We start from the raw sequence: 22563 nt of genomic DNA, 5'->3' as shown, positions 1-22563 counted from the left end.
GCTGACCCATTGCTTCCCCCTCTGTGTGTTTTTTTTTTTAATCTGTAGATGCCAATACAGGGGCCTGAGGCCTCACAGTGGTGTCACAGCAGCATCAAGATGGAGGCTAGTTAAGACAGAATGTGGATTAGAATGCACTTTCAAGTTCACATACCAATCCACATTCTGTCCCAATTAATCAACTATTGTGTGACCCTCTTGGTTCAGCACAACTCTAAAATGTCTTCTGCCTTTCAACTTTGGTTCCTACCTTTCCATACCAAAGATAAAAATATAAGAGTCTGAATCCAGCATTCCAAAGTGCTTCTTGGATTCTACCAAAGGGAAATATGACTATGGGGTGAAGGTAATCAATCACTGGCCAAGCAAAATCGATCCAGCAACTCTGAAAGACCCGTAGGAGGCCAGGTGAACATCACACTATTTCAGGCAGCTGCCAAATACTGCAAAACAAGTTTAAACGTCATTATATGGGATCAACACACTTGAATCTGCTGCTTTATACATTCACATCCATGCTGTGGTCTAAATTCACTAATCTATTAAAATTTAGAGAACATTCAAGCTGGCTTCCTATAGAACGTACAAATGCTACCCACTGCTTAGTCATTATGCCTTTCTTGCTCATTGAATTTCTTGTTGTTTGACAATATCTTTGCTTGCCTCAAAGGATGCACAGTCATCTGAAATAGGCTGAAACACTATGCATCTGTCCAAGAAAAAAATAAATCAGAAAAGCTCTCAAAGCTCACCATTAAAAAAATGCTTTGTGCTAGCAACTTGTAAAATGCTTCAGTATCTAGAGGCGGTCACATTAATACTGGGGCTGGAGAGAAATCCTTGTAAGAGTGGCACAGCACTGAACAATCTCTTAAATTACAGTGTGGCATTCCAAGAGGCAGTTCAGAAAAATAAAACAATGTCACAGAGCATAACATTCTCCTGGGCATGCGGAGGTTGCAGGAAATTGCTTTGGGCAAGAGAGCCAAATCAGTATTGGAAGGTATTGTTTGGGAGCAGCGTTGCAACCAGTAATTCTAAGTAGCAAACAAATGAGTGCAAATCAGAAATACAGGCAAGCATGGATGCCCACTGCCTATGTTGCCGACCCTACAGTGAAATTATACTCAAAGACAACTTTCAAACGGAACTGGGTCTCTCTTTCTCTTGCTGATACTTTTAATGAGGATTCTTTTGCTGCTTATAGAAGTGTATATTTTGAACACCATTTGATTTGAAAGAACAATATAAGAATGCAGTGCAGTTTAGTGTCAAAACATTTAATCTTGTGCTGCAATGCAGTTATCCATATATAAACCTCAGTTTTTCAGACCCTTCTCAGCCATGGAGACCTGTGCCTTGCAGCTTTTAAGCAATTATTCAGGACCAGTTCAAGCTCCGGACTGCTCTGTATCTTTGGAATGCAACGTAATCACATTCCCGTTTGCGGCTTTGCAGGAACCGTAACTAGAATTCTAAGCTGTGCAAGGAACTAACATAAATTTAAGTATGGTGTAGTGGCTAAAGTGTCAGACTGGGAGTCGGGCGATCTGGGTTCTAGTCCCCACTCGGCCATGGAAGCTCACTGGGTGACTTTGGGCCAGTCACAGACTCTCAGCCCAACCTACCTCACAGGGTTGTTGTTGTGAGGATAAAATGGAGCTGGGGTGGATTATGTACAGTGCCTTGGGTTCCTTGGAGGAAAAAAGGAAGGATATAAATGCAATAAATAAATAAATAAATTTAAGCAAATCTAAAGGAGGTTTTCCTGGGTTATATACCTAGTATCTATAACCTTGTTAATAGGTAAATTGGGGAACTCCCAATAGTGGCCCTGTTTAGACAACAATCCAAACCATAATAGATAAGCATTTTGAGCTAAGAGTTATGGCTTACCATGCAATGTGAACCATGCCTTAGTGTGTCATGTGAACCATTCCTAACCTTGGTGGCTACATAACTGCAGTTTAAGCACAGTCACTAACCACTTGCTTCAAAAGTGTTAGAGGCCTAAGCATAGCTTACTGTGTTGTCCGAACAGGCCCAGCGACTCCCTGCTGAATCCAGACAAAATGCTCCCCCATAAGTCCATGCACACCGCCGGCACCATGGAATGTGCCCACATCCTGGGCCTAGGCAGGAAGAGGCTCAGATGCACTGAGCTGAGGAAAAGCAAGCAGACTTCTATTTGTTTCTGCAGTTTTACCCAAGCCCCTGATAAACATTTCAGGGGTTGACCCCCCCGCCCCCAAATAATAAAGCAGTTCAGTCAGTCAAAGCAGACAGCTTGACACACACACATTCAGGCATGCAAATCCAGCCCACCACAATTACTGAGGTCAGCTCTTCCATCTTGGACTTTGGTAGGTCCCCACCACAGGTCAACTTGACATTCTTGTGGGAGCAGCCTTGCTCTCTGGACTCACAAAGGTGGTAGTTGTCAGTGAGTGAGGGGAAGAAAATGGATAGCAATTTGGAAGGAACAGGGAACAGAAAGTTTGGAACAGGAATGCCCAAGAAGCAATTTGGTTGGACAGACAATTGCAAAACTGAGAACTTGCTCCAGCTGTGATTAAACAGAGCCCTGATTTCCTGGAGTTTGACTTGAAGACCCAATCAAGGACTGCCTTCCTAGGACTAGGAATGTCTCCTTAAAGCACTACACTTATGCTTGGAGCTCCCACTGCTGTGGCACTCTTTGTATTATCATGGTAGTCTGGCAGGTCCTCCAGCACCTCCGATGAGTGGAAGTCTGTGACTGATGATAGTTTCCAGGGTACTATGTGGAGCAGGCTATTGAGGCTTTGGTGGACAACATGAGGATGGCACACCTAGTCTGGAGGTGAAGCTTCCACTCTGAACTGTTCTACCCTGACTGGGTTTCTAGTTCATCCAGCTATGTAGGTCTTTCATTGCTGTGTCTACCTCATTAGGATCAGAACCTTAGGGCCCAGACCTGGTGTCTCTCTTCTTCTTTAGTTCTGTGAACAACTCACTGGATGGCACTATGACATCTGCCAACCTTTCTATGCAGAGTGATTATCAGGAGCTTTGCATAGTTGGGTAAGGAGTTTGGGGGATACCATCAGGTGTGATCATTTCTGCTTGTATGCAAGTTTCAGGGAATCTACCCATAACTAATACTTTCTGTAATTTTCTTTAAGATAAAATCATTGTTTCAAATTCTTATGAAAGCAAATCAGAGAGGAAAAGATGTGCTGTGGTTTGATATACACCATCATCGGCATGGACACATCTTCACAAAGGCTGTAAAGAGTAATGGTGGGATCGGTATCTCCCTCCCCACCTTTGGACAAAATAAAATTGATTAGAGGTTGGAAATGGCTGTATAAACGATCTCTTCACTGAGAATTTATAACCATGGGGTACTGTGGAGTTAACAAGTTATCAGGCTCTGTGATCCCCTATTTTTAGATCAGAATCAACCCATCAAGAAAAGCTATTCTATCTTTCCCATCACTTCCATAATTATCATTTACACCATTCTTAGCATTCAATTTAGTCTTCCAGTGACTGCCTTGATTTTGGTATATTAAAGAAGCTTGATTTAACTGTCATAATAAAAGCGAGTCTTTGAGGTGATAAAATGCACTAGGGAGCTGCATTAAAAATGCACCAAAAATTACAGTGACAACTTTAATAGAATAAAGTTCTTAATTAACTCATCTGCACTAGACATTTTTAGTTTCTCTGCCAATTTACACACTATGGCTTCTGTTTAATTTTGCTTTAGATTAGGTTTGCTGTGGGGGATACAGACACACACACACACACACACACACACATTCAATTGAATAAACAGAGACACATTTAAACTAATTCATTAAAAAGAATCCATATGGACAAATTCCAAAGGAACCTTAATTCTCATTCCACACAGAAAGCCTTTGCAAAACATAAATTGTGTTTCGAATGTACATTGTATCCATATTTATTAGGGAACAGTAATATACGTTCAGATGTTTCCTATGTTTGTTACAGCATCATTTCTATCTCATTCATCTTCACAAAAACCCCTTGAGGCACACCACTGTTGTTGCAGATTAGGGGTGAACAAAATTGCCCTGTTCCTTTCCTTTATGGTTCTATGATTTTGTAGTGCCCTGTGTTCCAGATCTAATTTTCCCACTTAATTAAGGAAAATTAAATCTGGATTGGAGCGTGAGCAGCCATCTTCTTTTCCCAGTTCTTTTGACTATCTAATTCAGCATCCTGTTTCAGACAAAAGCCAACCAAATGCCTTTGGGAATCCATGAGGGCGATGACCGTGCCCTATTTTTGTTCCCAATAAAATATTCAGAGGCATGCTGTCTGTGATCCTGGATCATTCTGCACTCTACTTTGTAGTGTTTTATCCATCTTGCTATATTTGCCATAAGGGGATACAAAAGATTTGCATCAAAATTGCATTGTGATTATTTTTGTGTGACTTTTAGTGATGTACAAAATCTCTCTCTCTCTCTCTCTCTCTCTCTCTCTCTCTCTCTCTCTCTCTCTCTCTCTCTGTGTGTGTGTGTGTGTGTGTGTGTGTGAGAGAGAGAGAGAGAGAGAGAGAGAGAGAGAATTGCTTCTTGCACATGTACACCATAATGTACAGAAAAGCAAATGAAGTGAGTGGACCGAAATCTGAGGGAAATTGTACACACACAGTGATCCATACAAAATTTGTATTCATTTTTTTGAATGAGATGATGTGGTATACCTGATGCATACATTACACTTCAGAAATAAGACCAGGTAATTCAGAACTCCAAATTCCAGAAGAAATTCAGATTAGGGGAAGTTTTGAACCATGCCCATTGCAAATGTGGAAATGTAGCTGAGTGACTTACCCAAGGTTTCCCTGTAAATTTAAGAACCTAAGAAGTGCCCTGCTGGATCAGACCAAGGGTCCATCTAGTCCAGCACTCTGTTCACACAGTGGCCAACCAGCCGTCAGCCAGGGACCAACAAGGCAGGACATGGTGCAACATCACTGTCCCACCCATGTTCCTCAGCAACTGATGTACACAGGCTTACTGCCTCAGATAGTGGAGGTAGCACATAACCATTAGGGATAATAGCCTAATAGCCTTCTCCTCCAGGAATTCATCCAACCCCCTTTTAAAGCCATCCAAATTGGTGGCCATCACTACATCCTGTGGTAGTGAATTCCATAATTTAACTATGTGCTGTGTGAAGAAGTACTTCCTTTTATTTGTCCTGCATCTTCCACCATGGGATGACCAGTCCAGACTCTAACCTTTGTTAGAGGTTCCACTTGTTGGTAAAACCAGGCTCCAAATAATCTGAAGTTTATGTTGTGAGCCCCAAGTGTGTGTATATGGTAGTAGTGGTGGGGAGCAGGGTTAGAACTGGTTTTTGTTTGTTTGTTTGTTTGTTTTGATGACATGCAGAATGACAAACTGCCCTTGAAATTAAAAGAAGATTAAATAGCATATGATATGGGACAGGATGAGGATCAGCTGCTTTTAAAAAAATTCTTTTCGTTTAAATGCTCTAAACTACAGTGTTAGATTCTGGCTATGCTTATTCATTTATCTTACTCCTCATGTTGATGCAACCATCTTAAAATAACTTGCTGTAGGAGGTAGCTGTTCATTGACAGCTGTTAAGCTAACATGGCCTAAACCCATGGCATCCGTGAATTCTGACCTTGTCAGATTTCATAAAGTAATCAATGTGGGGCCGCAACAGCTTAGAGATATGAGGCTTTCAAGAAATGTTGAAGATGCTGGGTTATGTAGAAATGTCTTCAGGGCCTCTCTGATTTAAGATGGAAGGTATATCAGTCTCCTAGAAACCTGTTTGGCATGAATATGGAGACACTTTGTAGGGAAAAGTTTGATTGGACTAACTTTTGTCTTAAAATGCAAAAGAGTTATTTATGCATATGACATTATTTATGTTGGGTTTTGTTTTTAGTTATTCAATATGTTTCATATGCAGACTAGTGATATATTGGATTTTTCTGAGAACAAAATCTGTTTCTGGCTAGATAAATTGTTATTTGATTGGCACTCAAGGGATGTTGCTCTCTGAATCAATGATTAATAGTTTAAGAAACCCGCAAGAGTACTATTTCAAGAAAATATATATAGCAAAGCAAATATGATAATTGGTGAGCTGTGTACATCTTTATCCCCATTTCAATTGATCTACCCAGATCCCTTGCAAGTCTGAAAACATCTAAGGCATCATAAACTCTTCTATTTGATGAGAGTCTAAGTTGGGGAACATGTTTACAAAGTGTATGAGCTGAGTGAATGCCATTTTGATTATGTTACAAAAGGATCCAAAGGCCTGTTGAGCATCCTTAAAAAAAACTTACCATATCTCACACGTTTGTGCTTGCCTCTGATGGCATCCTTTATCCACGGGGCTGTCTATACGCCCTTATGACTCTGTGGTGGCTGCAGAGTGATGCTGTGTTGTTTATAGGATGGAGCCACCAACTCACAGCCACCATGAGTTTTTCCCCTGAAACTGCATGCTTTAAAAGTTGCCGACTTACCGTGGCTTTTTTTCTTTGCTATGAGGTCACCGCCTCCTGTCTGCCATCTGCCATTGGTGACCTTGCTTCGGGTTGAAGCTGGGGGTGTTCCCAGGGGAGAATCAAGGCTCGGGATAAGTCACAGTTAGCCGGGAAGACAGGGCAGAGAGCTCAATGAGCTGAATGGCCCCCAGCACGGGGACTTGTTTGACCAGAAAGTCCATGCTTCTTCCTATGATCAAGATTTAGCATTCCCACCCCACAGCTGTGAAGAGTTTCGAGGAAATGAGTGGCAAAGCTCCACTGTCAAGACAGAGAGTTGCTCTCTTTTGCTAGAGTTGTATTTGACTTTCTTCAGTTTGGGCTAGTCATGAACATAAAGCTTGATTCTTTGCAGGTTTACTAGCAACTACTTTCCACTAACTTTAGGAAGGTTTGTTCTTTCTAATAATTGTGCATAGGATGTCAGCCTTAATCTACATCTCCCATTTTTTGAACCATCATACCATATATATTTTTCTTCCTCAAACCATGTGGCCTGACGTAAACCTTGGGTCAGTACCCAGGGCCGGGTTCTATGTCTAGGGGTTGTTTGTTCTTCCCTTAAGGTTAGCTCTGGCTCAAGCCCCCACCCAGAAAACCCGGGACACCAATTTAGGGATGTCTGAGTAGCAACCTCACCCATACACCTGAGGTATAAGTACTGGTATTTATTCAGATTGACAACAATCAACAAAAGTAGAACATAGGAAACAACAACAACCTTTTGGTCAATACATCTCCCTCTCATGGTCTAGGTAGGCCAATGGACGCCTGTTTCTTTTGGCTGTACTCACACTTAATCTCAGGAGATGGCAAATGAATAGGGATCCTCCAGGCATGCAACTAGAGGGTGCTGCAATAAATTGGATGGTAGGTGGCAGCAACCGGAACAGGGGTGTGCCGCAATGAGGAGGTCCACCAGCAAGTGGCAGCTATAGGAACTGGAGTGCACTGTAATGAGAGGCTCCACCAGCAGGTGTGCTTCTGTGATTCAGTAGCTCTAAGCCAAGGGTAATTGCTAGCCCCACTGGATTAGTGTAGCACCAAGCCTCCCTTCCTAATAGCAATTTCAGCAAAAGTGATTCAATTTAGGAGGTTTACAGTAAGGCTGAGCAATTCCCTGGGGAGGCATTTAGCATAGTGATCCAATAAGCACTATCAAAGGGTCTTTAAGATTGAGGGCGAGCCAGCACCCAGTCCAGACCCATAACGTGGGTGGCTGACAGAGATGGAAACATGAGGGTCCCGACCATCCCTTTTGTCCTTTAACTTATCTCAACAGTCTGAGCAAGGGATATGCACAACTCTATCTCACATGCAAATGAGCTCCATGCTAATAAGCTCCTTCATTCTGGGGCATGTTTTCCCTGCTCCCCCCACCGAGTGGTGTATACTCATTTCTCTACTGCTTTACATTGAGACAGAGGCCCTTTCTACACCTAAGGGTTATCCCAGAAAAATAGAGGGATCGACCCTGTTTGCTCCTGGGATCCCCTGTGTGTCATTTGGATACATAGAGATGATCCCTGGGAAAAGGCAGGTGTAGAAACGGCCATCGTCAACCTGTGTTGCTGAAGGGTACCAGACAGTGCAAGTGAGACAAGAGTTTTTCTGAGTAAATTTCTCCACCTCTTGAGGAGGGAGAGGAAGTAACACACTTGTCAGTGAAACTTGATACTCTAATCACTTCTTAATATGGGCAGGAGCAAGGAATACACTATTATTGAATACTAAATAATAATAGAGTGTTTCATAAGTGTAGTAAGCACTTCACATACATTAAGGGCCCTTAAAGTATGGCAACCCGGTATTAAATTAAATGCAAATTAAATTCGAAAGGGATCCCAACTTTCCTGAAATGAAGATTATAGAACATTGAAGAACTAGAGCTCACTCATTGTTCAGGGCTTTCGCTCTTCACTGTCAGACTCATCTCTGTCTCCCAAACATTCTCCTTTCTCTCTGCATGTTAGCTCTCAGCTTAGTTTAGCTCAGCTCAGCTCAGCTCTTTCTTCCACAGCAGAGCATTTTCTCCCAAGTCACAGCAATCAAAACTGTGCAGTAAGGTCGCGAGAAATGGGCGACATCTCTTCCTCTTCTTTATCCGTCAGCCTTGACTGCAAGAGCCATCTTTGTTGCATGGCCATCTCTTGTACGTAAAAGCAATATTAAGGCAGAATAGTCCTGGTGCAAAAAATCCTATAACCAATGGAGCCTGGTGGCTCCAATTTCAGTGGGATTGCAAATCAATTCTGGGTTTTAGTCCAAACCAGCCAGTACTCTAAAGTAGCTATCCAAGGTGCTGAACCTATGTTTGGTGATAGGGTTGACTCATTGGATAGCTCCTTTAGAATTCTGGCGGTTTCTGAACAAAACCCAGAGTGGTTTCACAGAGTCACCAGCCTCCACTTCTTTATAACCTTTATGGTAATTGCAAATTCTATGCCATAGTGACACCTGCTGGAGAACACTAGTGCTATGATTAGATGGGGTGGATTGATTTCTGGAAATGGAGGGGGAAAGTAGATTTGAAAACATTACAGAATGAAGCCATTGTGCAGCTTGAATACTTTATGAAATATATAAAGAATGAGTCCATTCTAAAAGAGAATGAAAAGAAAAAAGAATCCCTTGGGTTATGCTTCTTTATCTATAATGCCTAAGGAAGAGAATACTGAACATCAGTAGGCTAACATTTAAAATGCAATAGATATGGCTTAAATGAAGTTACACTAATGTAGTTGTAATCATTATAACAGTGTAGTTGTTATCCATTTATTGTAGGTTTTGGACATTGTGGATCAGGTATACCTAGGGTGACCATATAAAAAGGAGGACAGGGCTCCTGTATTTTTAACAGTTACATAGAAAAGGGAATTCAAGCAGGTGTGATTTGTATCCATGGTGAAATTCCCTCTTTATCACAACATTTAAAGCTTCAGGAGCCCTGCCGTGTTGACCAGATACAAAAGAGGGCAGGGTTCCTGCAGCTTTAACTGTTGTGATGAAGAAGGAAATTCACCAGGTGCTGCATGCACACAAGTGACACCAGCTGAAATCTCCTTTTTCTGTACAGGCGCCCTACCCTCCTTTCCATATGGTCACCCTATGCTTCTCTGAATTTTGCAATGGAGTTCTCCAATCAAAAATTCCTACAAAAATTATCTGTACAGCACCATGTACATCGATGGTGCTATATAAATATATAATAATAATAATAATAATAATAATAATAATAATAATAATAATAATAAAAAATGCATGTTTGTGAAAATAATGCTAAAATGCATTACTTTAGGAAAACTGCATGTAAAATTGTGTATATTGGGAGAAATGCACTAAAAATGCATACAAATTTTCATACCGTTGTGTTTTTTTTTTAAAAAAAAAACCTGTGTTCGGGATGAACTGAAATTAAGATTGGAAAAATTAGAAATAGAGAGAAAGATTTGCCCATTCCTACTCAGATGCTGTTGGACTACAACTTACATCATGCCTAACCATTGGCCAAGCTGACTGGGGATGCTGGGTGCTGAAGTTCAACATGTGGAGACCCAAAGTTGGGAGCAACAGTCCTAACTCTCTCAGTGTTCTTCATCACATGGGATATTCTGAGTCCACTCTTTCCACCAACAAATCTAAACCTTTAAGGAAGCCTAAATGTAGCCCTGTCCAGGCATTATGCCTGAATGGGGAATTATAACACATATACCGCTTCCCTCTTCTTCCTCTGTTGTTTTCCCCATGGGGACATTTAGATGGTAAACTGCCCTCTTGAACTTGGTAATGTACTTGATTATTATGATAGTGTTGTTGTTGTATTGCAGAGTCCCCCATCGCACTCAGTAATAGAACCATCTCCTTTGCCTTAGCGATCATGTGAGGAAAGTCTAACTTTGGTTTTATGTTTTGCCTAGTAACTTGTTCCTTGGGGACATTTCAGGCTAAATGCTTTAGTGTCTCTGCACTACCTGTGAGTACAGCCAGGGACAGATAGTGCTGGGAATTTAAATGACTGGGCCAATTCAGAAGCAATTGGGTCTGTCTGCCTGCCAAGGAGGCTTGTGCCACAGGGAAAAAGTAGTAACTATAAAGTCAGGCAATTTTCACAATACTGTTTGGGGAAATGGATTTTCACTTCTTCTTTTTTCTTTTCTTTTTTGCTTGCTTTTTATGGTTTACCATCCCTGTTGAGCAAAGACATTGCTGTATCTCACGTCTTTGCTATGCTATTAATAAGCCTGAGGTTACTGTCCAAATGTTTTTTGCTTGCAGCGGACAGGCCATTAGAATAGGATCTGACGTGTTGGATAGAAATGAAAATTAGTTGTGAAGTTTATCAGATGCCATCTTTTCTCAAAACAAATAAGAGGTTTCTGGAAGAGAAATGCATAATTGTTGCACTCTGCTCCTGTCTGTAAAATTTGTGTGTGTGGGGTGGGAATATAGAAAATGTAAAGCACATATCCAGTCTTATATTTATTTGTGGATGTGTTTGTTGATTACATTTATATGCCACCTTTCCTCCAAAAAGCTGAGTGGTATATATGGTTATCTCCTCCCACCCAAACACACAATTTAACCTCACAACAATCCTGTGAGGTAGGTTAGACTGAGGGATAGTGCAGCCACATCCTTCATGCCTGAGTGGGGAATTGATATATACAGAGTGTCCAAAGCACACAACTACAAGATATACATTCAAGGATGGACAGTGATAATTAACCTTGTTTATTCACAGATATGATGGCTATAACTGATGCATCCACCTGCATGACAAAATGACATGGTCATCAATGGCAAACTGCTGGTCGCTTAACAAAACTGTACATGAAAATTACTCCTGATACAATCATATCCACATTTTTATAATAAATAATTTCTAATGCATAATGTACATAAATCGAAACCACAGTCACAGTTTATAATACAATACAATGCTGGTGATGATATCAGTATAGTAACCTTTTAAACTATGTTTATAAATAGGGATGTGCTCCGCTCCGATTAGAAGCGGAGAATCAGAAGCGAATTGGCCTGCTCCGCCTTGCCCAGAGGCGGAGTAGAAGCGGACCGGGGACCCGTAGAAGCACGGCGAAGAGAAGCGCCCATACGCGGAGTGCTTCTCTTTTCGCGGACCGATCCAATCGCCATTTTGAAAAATTTCACCCATACTGCATTGCAGAAAATAGGGGATAACTGTGTTGTTTTTAAAGCTATCATTCTGAAAATTCTTGTGCTTAGAGAGTTGTGGCTGGGGGTCATTTTGAGCCTACTCTCAGCTCTCTGCGTGCTGTGGTTCGCTTACTAGAATTTTTGGAAAAATTGGGTAAAACAGCGGGAAAATACCTTTTTCGAAGGGCTGAGGGGCAGAGTCAACTCCCGGTCATGATCACATGATCCCAAAGTTGGAGGAGGGGATAGGCAAAATGGGTAACTTGGGATTCTGGGAACTTCTCTTTCTTAGTCTGAACGGACTTTTCCCAGTGTTTTTTTTAAAACAGTAGCCCCACCAAATGCACAAACACAACCTGAAATCATATACTAAGCCAATAATAAGAGATAGAAAACACAGCACTGCTACCCACCCTAACTTTGGGGAACAACTGGATAGATGTGGTGCAAGGGGATGAGCTCCCCTAGGGCATGTGGATGTGCCCTGTGCACTCTCCTGTCCTTGGAGGACCATCAGAGCCCTCCAAAGGTAAATCACTGGAGAGAATGCCTATCATGAGTTGAAGTGATCGTTTGCTTCTTAAAGACTGGTACCTAGACAGGACCAGTCAAATTGGCAGATGATTCCCCCTCCCCTTGGGCATGTCCACTCCCCTCTTACTGGTAAAAGACAGATACAGCCTTTTTAAAAAAATTCTTGTTGTTTATTCAGCAACACTGCTGCTTTTAATTCCACCCCTCCTTTGTTTATTTATTTATTTATTCCATTTTATATGCATTACTGGCTTTGAAACTATCTTTGCTCACTTCCTTGTGCCCCCAGAAATGTCTGCTGCCTGCCTGCCTTCCCTCCCTCCTACCCTGCCCACCTCACAGGGATGGTTTTTGTGTGTCTTGCTTTGACTCAGGGGAAAAGTCCTTCCTGTGCTCAAGTTCCAAATCAATTTTTCAAGTGTGGAAGAAGATTCATATTTAGGTTTATCTCTACTCCCCAATTCATGGCATGTTGGGATTTCCTTTGAAATGGGCCCATTGAGCTGTCTGCAGATACTGGGGTGTCCGACTTTCATAAATTCCCCAAAAATCTGGGGATGATGGGATTGGCTTGAAACTTGGCATCCATGTGGACAGATGGGTAAGCTGTCATGGGACTGAAGGTGAGGTTTCTGATATGCAAATTGACGTAGTTGTAAAATGGGACTTGATTTGGGGTGGGTTAAAAGGTTAGAGCCCCGCCAAAAATCAGGGGATGATGGGATTGCCTTGAGTCTTGGCATGCATGTGTATCACTGGATAAGCTATCATGGTGCTGAGATTGAGCTTTCTAACATGCAAATTGACGGAGCTATCGAAAGGGGTGTGAATGGGTTGCTCGATTTTCAAAAATTCCCCTAACATCAGGGGATGATGGGATTGGCTTGAAACTTGGCGTCCATGTGGACACATGGATTAGCTGTCATGGTACCGAAGGTGAGGTTTCTGACGTGAAAATTGACGGAGCTATCGAAAGGGGTATGAATTGGGGTTATGGGTGGTGCGTTAGAGGTTAGAGCCCCGCCAAAAATCAGGGGATGATGGGATTGCCTGGAGTCTTCGTGTGCATGTGTATCCCTGGATAAGCTATCATGGTGCGGAGTTTGAGGTTTCTAACATGCAAATTGACGGAGCTATCGAAAGGGGTGTGAATGGGGTGCCCGATTTTCAAAAATTCCCCCAAAATCAGGGATGATGGGATTGGCTTGAAACTTGGCATGCGTGTGTATACCTCCATGAGGTGTCATGGTGCCAAACTTGAGGTTTCTAACTTTAACAGAAAAAAAGTTGTATACTTTTTTAGCTTTCAATGCAACCCTATGGGGGGGGAAACGGAGCTCCGATCCAGATCCGGAGCTCCGCAGCGGAGCAGAGTGGACATAGGCGGAGTGGGGGCGGAGCAAAGCGGCCCGATCCACAAATCGCAGATCTGGAAGAGAAGCGGAGCGGGGGGTCCGTGCACACCCCTATTTATAACATGAGGTTATGTTTATTGTTTCCTTGTTCTTATCAGTGTTGTAAACTTTATTAACAGGCCCCCGGTTTGTTTGTCCAGTTTGTGCGGTAGCTTCTTCAGAAAAAAACGCAATGATGAATTGGCTGAAACCCATAGATTATTTTGGGGTAGACACCTCCAAAATGAAAAACAGCCGGTGTGCCAGCATTGTATTGTTTTATAAACTGTGACTGTGGTTTCGATTTATGGACATCATGCATTAGAAATTATTTATTATAAAAATGTGGATATGATTGTATCAGGAGTAATTTTCATGTACAGTTTTGTTAGGCAACCAGCAGTTTGCCATTGATGACTGTGTCATTTTGCCATGCAGGTGGATGCATCAGTTATAACCATCATATCAGTAAATAAACAAGGTTAATTATCACTGCCCATTCTTGAATGTATATCTTGTAGTTGTGTGCTTTGGGCACTCTGAATATATTAAATCATTCAACTACTGCCTTACTTTTTTTTGAATGAGTGGGGATTTGAACTTGGAATTTTCCAGTCCTAGTCAGATACCTTTATTGATCGCCACATCACACTGATTAGGGATGCATTTTTTTATTATTATTAACAGCCTGTGGTATTCATACTGCCAGTGCTCACATGGTATTTTTCTCTGGCATCCTTTCAAGAAAAAGTGTGCACTAGCAAGGAATAGTGTGGCCACATGTCTACAGTGGCCTCTATTTGAAAGGTCAAAAGACAGTATTCTATTTGTAGAGAGCTGGAGGACAATTTCTGTTTGAAGGGATGTCCAGTCCAAGTCAGTTTAAAGGTAAAGAACAAGGGAGAGGGGGACTGAAATTGTCCATCTCCTGTTCGCACCTGGACAGCAGACTGAGCAGGCACACAGGTCACCAGCTCAGACTTCCTGAAGAAATGCATTGTATTTCGATTTCAATAATAGTAATTATTTCTAAATTTGCATCCCTACAGATACATATATTAGCACATGCCAATATGACTCCATTTTAAGTCCTCTTTTTGGTATTGCGCAAGCAGCCATCCCAGCAGGGATTCAGTGTACCAATCTAAAGACGTGAGAATGTTGCTTCTCAGGTTATAATCTTCTCTCAAGGCACTTTTCTACAGAGTTATAGATAAATTCAGGTTAGGTGATATTCTGGGAGTTTCATCTGGGCAGAGCATTAATAGATTTCTGTGTGATGGGACCTTACCAGGTTTTGCTTTGTCTCACAGAGGTCCCTTGGCCACTATACCAGAGTCTTCTGAAAAGGGCCTCTCTTCAATAGCTTGTGGCTCCCCACCCCCTGCACCTCATTATTGTATGAGGGTGGCAGAAAAGAGTCCAACCAAGAAGGCCAAAGAAAGTCCCCTAGATAAGGTACAAGCCAAAAAACAGATTGGTTTGAACTCTAGCTAGATTCTGGGTAGCCCCATTTAAGTTTTGGAAATTTTATGGTGATCTAATTCTAAATTCTAGTTCTAAATTCTGAAGTGCAGATAAAGCCAATCATTTATATTGCACTTCTTTGTTTATCTGATCCACCAACATTCCTGACTTATTAACTTTCATAATAGTAGGTTGGATTAGCTGAAAGCTAATGAGGAAGACTAGGTTGATCTAATTACTTGTATATGAACCTCATGGCCGAGTGAGGATTTGGACACATTTCCCCAAGCATGAACTCAAAACCACATGTGTTGTAGCATGCTTGACCAATGAAGTCTTTTGTGTGTGTGTGTGTGCTTTTACCCCTGACTTCCCTCTAATTACTCTTTTTTCCAGTTTTTCCTCCTTGCTCTGATTTACAGATTTTAGCATCTTGTCTTCTTTCTTTCTATTAACAGGTGACCTCTGCATTGCCCAGTCATTGAAAATCCCACAGGATCGCAAAGACAAGACCTTCGAATTTGATAAAATTATCAAGCTGCTCCTAGATACTCCCAGAGCCAGGGCTATCATTGTCTTTGCCTACGATGAGGATATAAAGTAAGGAAGACTGGAGAAATTAATTTATTTACATGTCATGACTTCATGAACTAGCAATACAATTTAGAAACAGGGATTCACAAATCAGTTTAGTCCAAGCACTGTTTCTGGGCTGCATCACCTATTATATTTGGTGTATTTCCAAATTCTTAGGTGTAGTTCATCAAATGAACAATAAATGAGGTGGTGCCATTGTTCAATGACTGTACTAGTTCAGAGTGGGGGCGGCGGAGGGATTATATGGTTGAATTCTTCCCTTTGGTAAATTTTGTCCACATATAAGATTAGCATATTAGCAAAGAATACTAGGTAGAACTCTTCTCTGGCCTTAGCTAGACCTAAGGTTTATCCCGGGATCGTCCCGGGGTTATCCCTGTTCATGTAAATGACACACAGGGGATCCCGGGAGCAGGCAGGGACGACCCCGGGACGATCCTGGGATAAACCTTAGGTCTAGCTAAGGCCTCTGTCATCAAGTATGCCATATGCAAAGTTGAGTTTCATATGGAGATATACAGTCATACAATCTATCACCTGAAGCATTAAAATCTGGGAACCATTTCCTCATGTCATCTGTGTGAACTAGGCGACAATTGCTTTTTTGCGCAACCAAAGGTATGCTAAGAAATAGTTCACTAGGGCAGCAGTAGGGAACCTGGTGCTTTGAACAACAGCTCCCATTGGCCATGTTGGCTGAGGTTGATGGGAGTTGTAGATATCTACATCTGGAGGACAGGTGGTTGCTTGTCCCTGCATGAATGGGATAATTGCAGTCTGAAGAGTTGACTTTCACAACAAAGGTCCTTAGAAACAAAGTTTAGTTGCTTTGGAAATTACTTGCAGAGTGCTTTGGTTTGGACTTGTAACTTTAGTACTTGGAAATTCAGCCTTGAAGGTCCAGAGGTGCAAGAACAAAGCAGAATTCTGAGAGCTCCACACACATTTGCAAAATAATAACTTTAGACTTGACTAATTCTGAGTTGTTTGATAGTCCTAAGGTATTGAAAGGAGACTTGTAAGAAGTGTGTAGATAAACTTCTGGCGACAGTAGAAAAAGAAAGCTAGAATATTTAATTCCATTTTAAGGCATTGTAATATGACACATTTTAATAATGTTGCTTTCAGCACACATTTATGTGGACTGGATAAATACAAATACAAAAACATATATACTCTGGTCATTTTGGTTTTATTGTGATCATAGGTTTGATGATGATGATGAAGAGCCAGTGTGGTTGCACTGTTGAATTAAGACTCTGGAGGCCTGGGGCAAAAATCCATCAGGGCCCTTACATTTCAACCAATTCCCTTCTGCCTTGCCATTCCTGTCTGCAAGCAGGACCCACCACTTGTAGAAGGACAAATTAACACTTCCAGGGCAACTTGAAATGAGTGAAAATGGGGTAATCAAGAAACAAGCATTTCCACTCATTTCAGGACTTCCTCTGAGAAGAGCTAAATTCTATTATATGATTGGTGGGTCCCACTCGTGCAATGGAATTGGCAGGGTGAAAAAGTATTAGTAGAGGCATAAGTGCCCTGTTGGAGTCTGCCCCTGGGTTTGAGTGCCCACTCAGCCATAAAGCTCACTGGGTGACTTTGGTCCACTCACTGACACTCAGCCTAAACTACCTCACAGGGTTGTTGTGAAGATAAAATGGAGAGGAAGAGGATCGTGTATGCTGCCTGACTCCTTGGAGGAAAGGTGGCATATAGACGTTACTGATAAAAAAAAAACACCTATTCTTCTGTGGTAGATAGATAGATAGAACATCCGAACATCCTATATCCATAGCAAATCTCAAACAATGTCTTCCCACTAGCACATGTTTAATTTGGGAATTTGACATTCTCAGTGTTCATAATGATGTCCCCAGTGTTTTTGTTTGAACACTATGATAACATATAATTTCTTTTGAACACTCTGCTGCAGTGATTTAAATTGAACCAAGATGCAAGCTGATTAAGAAACCAATGACACCAATAAGGTCTAGAAAGATCCAAAATCTTTACTGAGTAATTTGTGGAATAGGAAAAATGCAAGGCACATAAAACACAGACTTATTAAAACAGACGAGCAGTTTCCAAAGATTTGAGACAGGGAAATTGGGGCTAAACATGTTTTGGCTGAGGATATCAACTCAGAATTGAATTTTAGAATTGTGGTTATACGTTTTCGAATGGAACATGGTTGGAAAATATATAAAAATATTTAAGAAAAAATGAAACAGAGATAGATGTAAATAAGGGCAAGGAGAGAAGGTCAGGGTGTCTGAGAGAAAAATGGAAACTGAGAGACTATGCCAAAAATATAGGTGCGCTTATGACGAGGACCTGCTGAGGTGTGGATTTGCTGGTTGTTTTGAAATAACAAGCCAAATCATTGGCTGTAGTTCTCTAGTATATAACAATAGTCCTCCAGCAAGGAAAGCTTGGAATAGGAATCTTAGGCCTTAGCTAGACGGGGCTTTATCCCAGGGCAAACCCTGGGATCATCCCTGTGCATACACATGACACACAGGGGATCCCAGGATCAGGGAGGGATCATCCCTCCCTTCCCCTTTGGGCCTGGTTTTTCCATGGTCCCGGGCTGAACCCGAGACCACTGAACGTGTGGCCCGTTGCCGCGGGTTGACCTGGCTCCGTGCAATTCCTCATGCAGAGCAGGGAGCTGCGCTCATCGGGGGTAGGGTGGGGGGAGCGGGGAAATTAAATTATTTTTTAAAAAACGTACCTTTCGCCGCTTGAGCGCTGGTGCGCTCCTGTTGCTTTTTAAAAAAAGGCTCCCGAGGTCATCGATCCTCACGTGTAAACGGAGGAGGGATCTCGCAATAATCACATCATGGGATCTTCCCTCCTCCATCATGGAATAAAAGGTAGGTCTAGGTAAGGCCTTAGTTTGGGTAGAGAGTTGACCTGAGACTTCATGACAGTTAGTATACCTGATGTCCAGGTTAATTTGAACAATGAAAGGTGAATAGAGTTGCACAAAAATCCCTGTTTGCCTTGAAAACTTTTGGGTGTTTTCAATCTTTCCCTTTTGACTACTTCCAAAAGTTGGTGGACTTTTGTGAGTACTTGGTGGGGGGAACACGCTGGGGGCTTGGAGAGCAGCCCTCCTTTGCTTTGCAGGGCTGCTCTAAAACCGCTGGTTGTGAGAGGGAATCCACCCTCAGCAGCAGGTTCTTGCCCACGGGGTGAGAGCATTCCCTGCCAGGATGGACATTTGGGGTCCAGACGTCTCATGAGCAGCCCCTGAACAATCCTTCAGAGCAACCCAGAACTGGTATATTTTGTATATCTGTTTTTAATGTTCATTGTTTTTAACTTTTGTAAACCGCCCAGAGAGCTTTGGCTATGGGGCAGTATATAAATGTAATCAATCAATCAATCAATCAATCAATCAATAAACTGCTTTGACAGGCTGCACCTGAGTGGAGGTGTGAGCAGACTGGATTGCAAGCCAAATGGACGTGCAGACTTGTTTGAGGTGGACTATGCCTCCCTCGATTCTGCTTGCAACCATTCAAGCAGGGGTGATCATGTAGTGAAGCACCTCCCGCTTCAAATCCTTCCCATCCCCTAAAGTGGAATGCTTGCTAACACCAATGAGAAACACACAGAGAGAAGAATATAATTTCCCACCATTAACACATCAACATGCATTGTCTAGAGCACTCTTCTCCAACCTGGTCCCCTCTAGGTGTGTTGAACTGCAATTCCCAGCATCCCCAGTCAGCATAGTAGTCCAGCACAACTGTAGGGGATTAAGTTGGGGAAGTCTGCTGTAGAAGAGCTTGCATGGCATTGGTTGGATGGCATTCCCCAGCCCTGGGGAGATTGCATTTCTCTTTTTCTCCCACCAATGGGGCCCTTAAAGGCCCTAATGAAAGGGTATTTCAGCTCCCCATCAGTGGTGGTGATGAAACGTGATTTCCCCAAGGCTGAGAAAATTATATATTTTCCCACATTTCACCACCACCGATGGGGGGCTTAAATACCCTTTCATTAGGGCCTTTAAGGGCCCCATTGGTGGGAGGAAAAGAGAAATGTAATTTCCCCAGGGCTGGGGAAGTTGCATATTTTCTCCCGAGGGAGAAAATACACTATTTCCCCAGCCTTGGGGAAGCTGAGTATTTCCCCCGCTGCGTTAATAGCAGCTGCCATTAATACAGCAGGGGGAAAGGACAGAGGGCGTGTACCAGGGCCAACCTGTGCCTGACCCCTCTTGAAGACTCAAGAACAGCTGGGCACGGGCCAGTCCTACCACTGGGTGGGTCTGCTTGGGTGCAAGAGAGCCAGACGCATAACGGCGTCTGCTGTCCTCGTGGATTTTTGATCCAATTTTAATAAAGATCTTAAAACATGACAACACATTTAAAAATGAAACCAAAACATTAAACTTGTTGCTACCATCTGTGGGGATCCCTGGAGCAATGATATGAGTCCAACATTTCTCCATGGAACATATTTTTCCTACACTTTCAAGGAAAGTTCCTTGTGTTCCCACTTTTGAGCTACAACTCAAAAGTGGGGGGTGGGGTGTTGCTCTGCTGGGATCTATTGTCAGCAGTGCCTGTTCTGCATGAGTTAGTGGATGGATCAATGACGGGTAGCTTCATGAGAATGATTTGTGGGGATGGGACTAGCAGGACACTAGCATAAGGATTCTGGCAGGATTGGTGCCAACATTTTAGCACAGTGACCCATCATTGGTGTGATTTGTGATCGAGTGGTGAGAAAGATACAAGAAAGATACCAGTAGAATATTACATATGTGGTGGTTTTCATTAATAGCTGATGCGAGGGACACATTGCAGTGTACTGCTCTGTTCCTGCTAAAGCCATGTTGTTCTCTTGGACTGTCCATAGTAAAAATCCCTGGGACCTCGCTCTCAGGCTGTGGCTCTCTCTGTTTACTTTCAAATATATCACTATTATGAGAAAATGCATAATGAAATGGTGTGCTGGGCTGTGGGATGGATTGCATGAAAATTTCAAAATCGGAAATTTTGTAATCTCCTGAAATGTGGCAGTAGCCCTATTTTGATAAAAGCAGCTGTGTTCCTCCTCCCACCCCCTGAGGGCTAGAAAAGGAAAATGGGATGCTTGTCTGTAAAAATTGATGTGCAATTTTTGTGAGGGCAGGATTTTTCTGACTCATTCTTGCACATGTCATTTAAATCCCAACATTGTGTATTGTTCTCCATTTAAAAACAGAGAAAGCAGGCCTTTTTTACAAAAGCAACTATGCTACTATTCACATCCTTCCCAGCATTAAAAAAAAAAGTGGGTTTTGGTGTGTGTTTTTACTAGTTTGCTGTTAGGCAAGATGTCAGGCTATTCCTTATAATTATTTCTTATTGCTTCTTATTGTTCGTTCTTGCTAAGCTTTGTTACTGCCACTGCGATATTGTTCAAAAGATTGGACTATTGCACTCCTTCCCTATTCTCTGCAATCAGCTTGATTCATCTTGTACGACGTTACCATTTCCCCCCCTTCAGTTTATCCATGATAACCGTTTGGAAAGTTGTTGCTATATTTGACATGTATCTGATACAGCAATTATGTGATTTCTTCTTTAGGAAATGCAAAGCATGGACACATTCATTTTATCCTTCTTACTGGGTAGAAGCAACCTTTTTTAAATGCAGTCTGATGATCCATACTTGCTTGATCATTACAAAGCAAAATGGAATGGCTATATTTTCTCCAGTATGAAATTAACAGCAGTTAAATCTCCATGGACCTTTATGTATAGATTCTCCTAAATGAAGTAATTAGCACTGAAATTACTGTGGGGATAGAATGAGGAGTAGAATGAGGTGTAAAACAAAGATAAAGATAAATTACCAGGAGAAACAACCCTACGTCTTGCATTTAGGAAGACATAAAAATATACTATATGTCAAATTCATTGAACCTTTAGATGTGTTGCTGCCCTTGGATGTCAAACAAACTAAACGATTACAGGACTTAAAGTCCTGAAGCACAAACAAATGTGCTAGTTCCAGAGATGTTGTGTGATTCAGGCCTTAGCTAGACCTAAGGTTTATCCCGGGGTCATCCCCGCCTGCTCCCGGGATATCTTGTGTGTCATTTACATGAACAGGAATGACTCCGGGATGATCCCGGGATAAACTTTAGGTCTAACTAAGGCCTTAGAAGGCTAGGCTGTAGTATAGTAACATCTTCCTAACAAGGAGGATGTGCCTGCAGAAGTTCATTGACTTATATAGCTTGCAGCCCATCTTTTTCAATTAACTCCCTATTAATTTTATGGTTTATTAGGATAAGTGTAGGGCACCTCGTGCCAGCCCAAGATATTTTGCGGCCTGAGGCAAAAAGTAAGATGGTGCCCCTTCCCATTCCACATACATCTAAGTTCCTCCTCTGGGTGCCTACTCCAAGGGAAGTTTGGAGGATGGCAACAAGGGAGAGGGCCTTTTCTGTGGTGGTCCCCCAATTGTGGAATGATCTCCCTGATGGGGCCTGCATAGGGCCAACATTGTTATCTTTTCAGCGCCAGGTCAAGACTTTTATTTTCTCCCAGGCATTTAACAGCCTACCCAGATGAATTTTAAGATGTCTGGCTGTTATTTTAATGATGTACTAGTTTTACATGTTTTAATCAGTTTTATCTATTATATAATATTTTTGTAATCTGTGTTGTTCCCCACCTCGATCCAGAGGGAGAGGCGGGTAAGAAATGAACTGATGATGATGATGAGTTTTTAACTGACTCCAGAACTAGCTTTGGCCTGGCAGTTTAAAAATTGTTTTAAATGTCAGCTGTTTTTATGGTTTTAAGTTTTATACATTGAGGTTTAATATTC

The 22563-nt window shown here is 42.0% G+C and overlaps 1 protein-coding gene across 2 annotated transcripts in view; it reads left to right on the top strand.

Annotated features, from left to right (window-relative positions):
• The window catches only part of GRM7 (glutamate metabotropic receptor 7), a 530576-nt gene that overhangs the window by 249021 nt on the left and 258992 nt on the right, over positions 1-22563 (top strand). For both annotated transcript variants that reach the window (XM_063121528.1, XM_063121529.1), the window contains exon 3: positions 15585-15726. In XM_063121528.1, coding sequence (XP_062977598.1) covers positions 15585-15726 — 142 coding nt within the window. The remainder of the gene's footprint in view (positions 1-15584; positions 15727-22563) is intronic.

This window comes from Elgaria multicarinata, chromosome 3 (genome assembly GCF_023053635.1).
Source record: "Elgaria multicarinata webbii isolate HBS135686 ecotype San Diego chromosome 3, rElgMul1.1.pri, whole genome shotgun sequence".
Lineage (NCBI taxonomy): Eukaryota > Metazoa > Chordata > Lepidosauria > Squamata > Anguidae > Elgaria > Elgaria multicarinata.
This window is presented reverse-complemented; position numbering and strand designations above follow the sequence as displayed.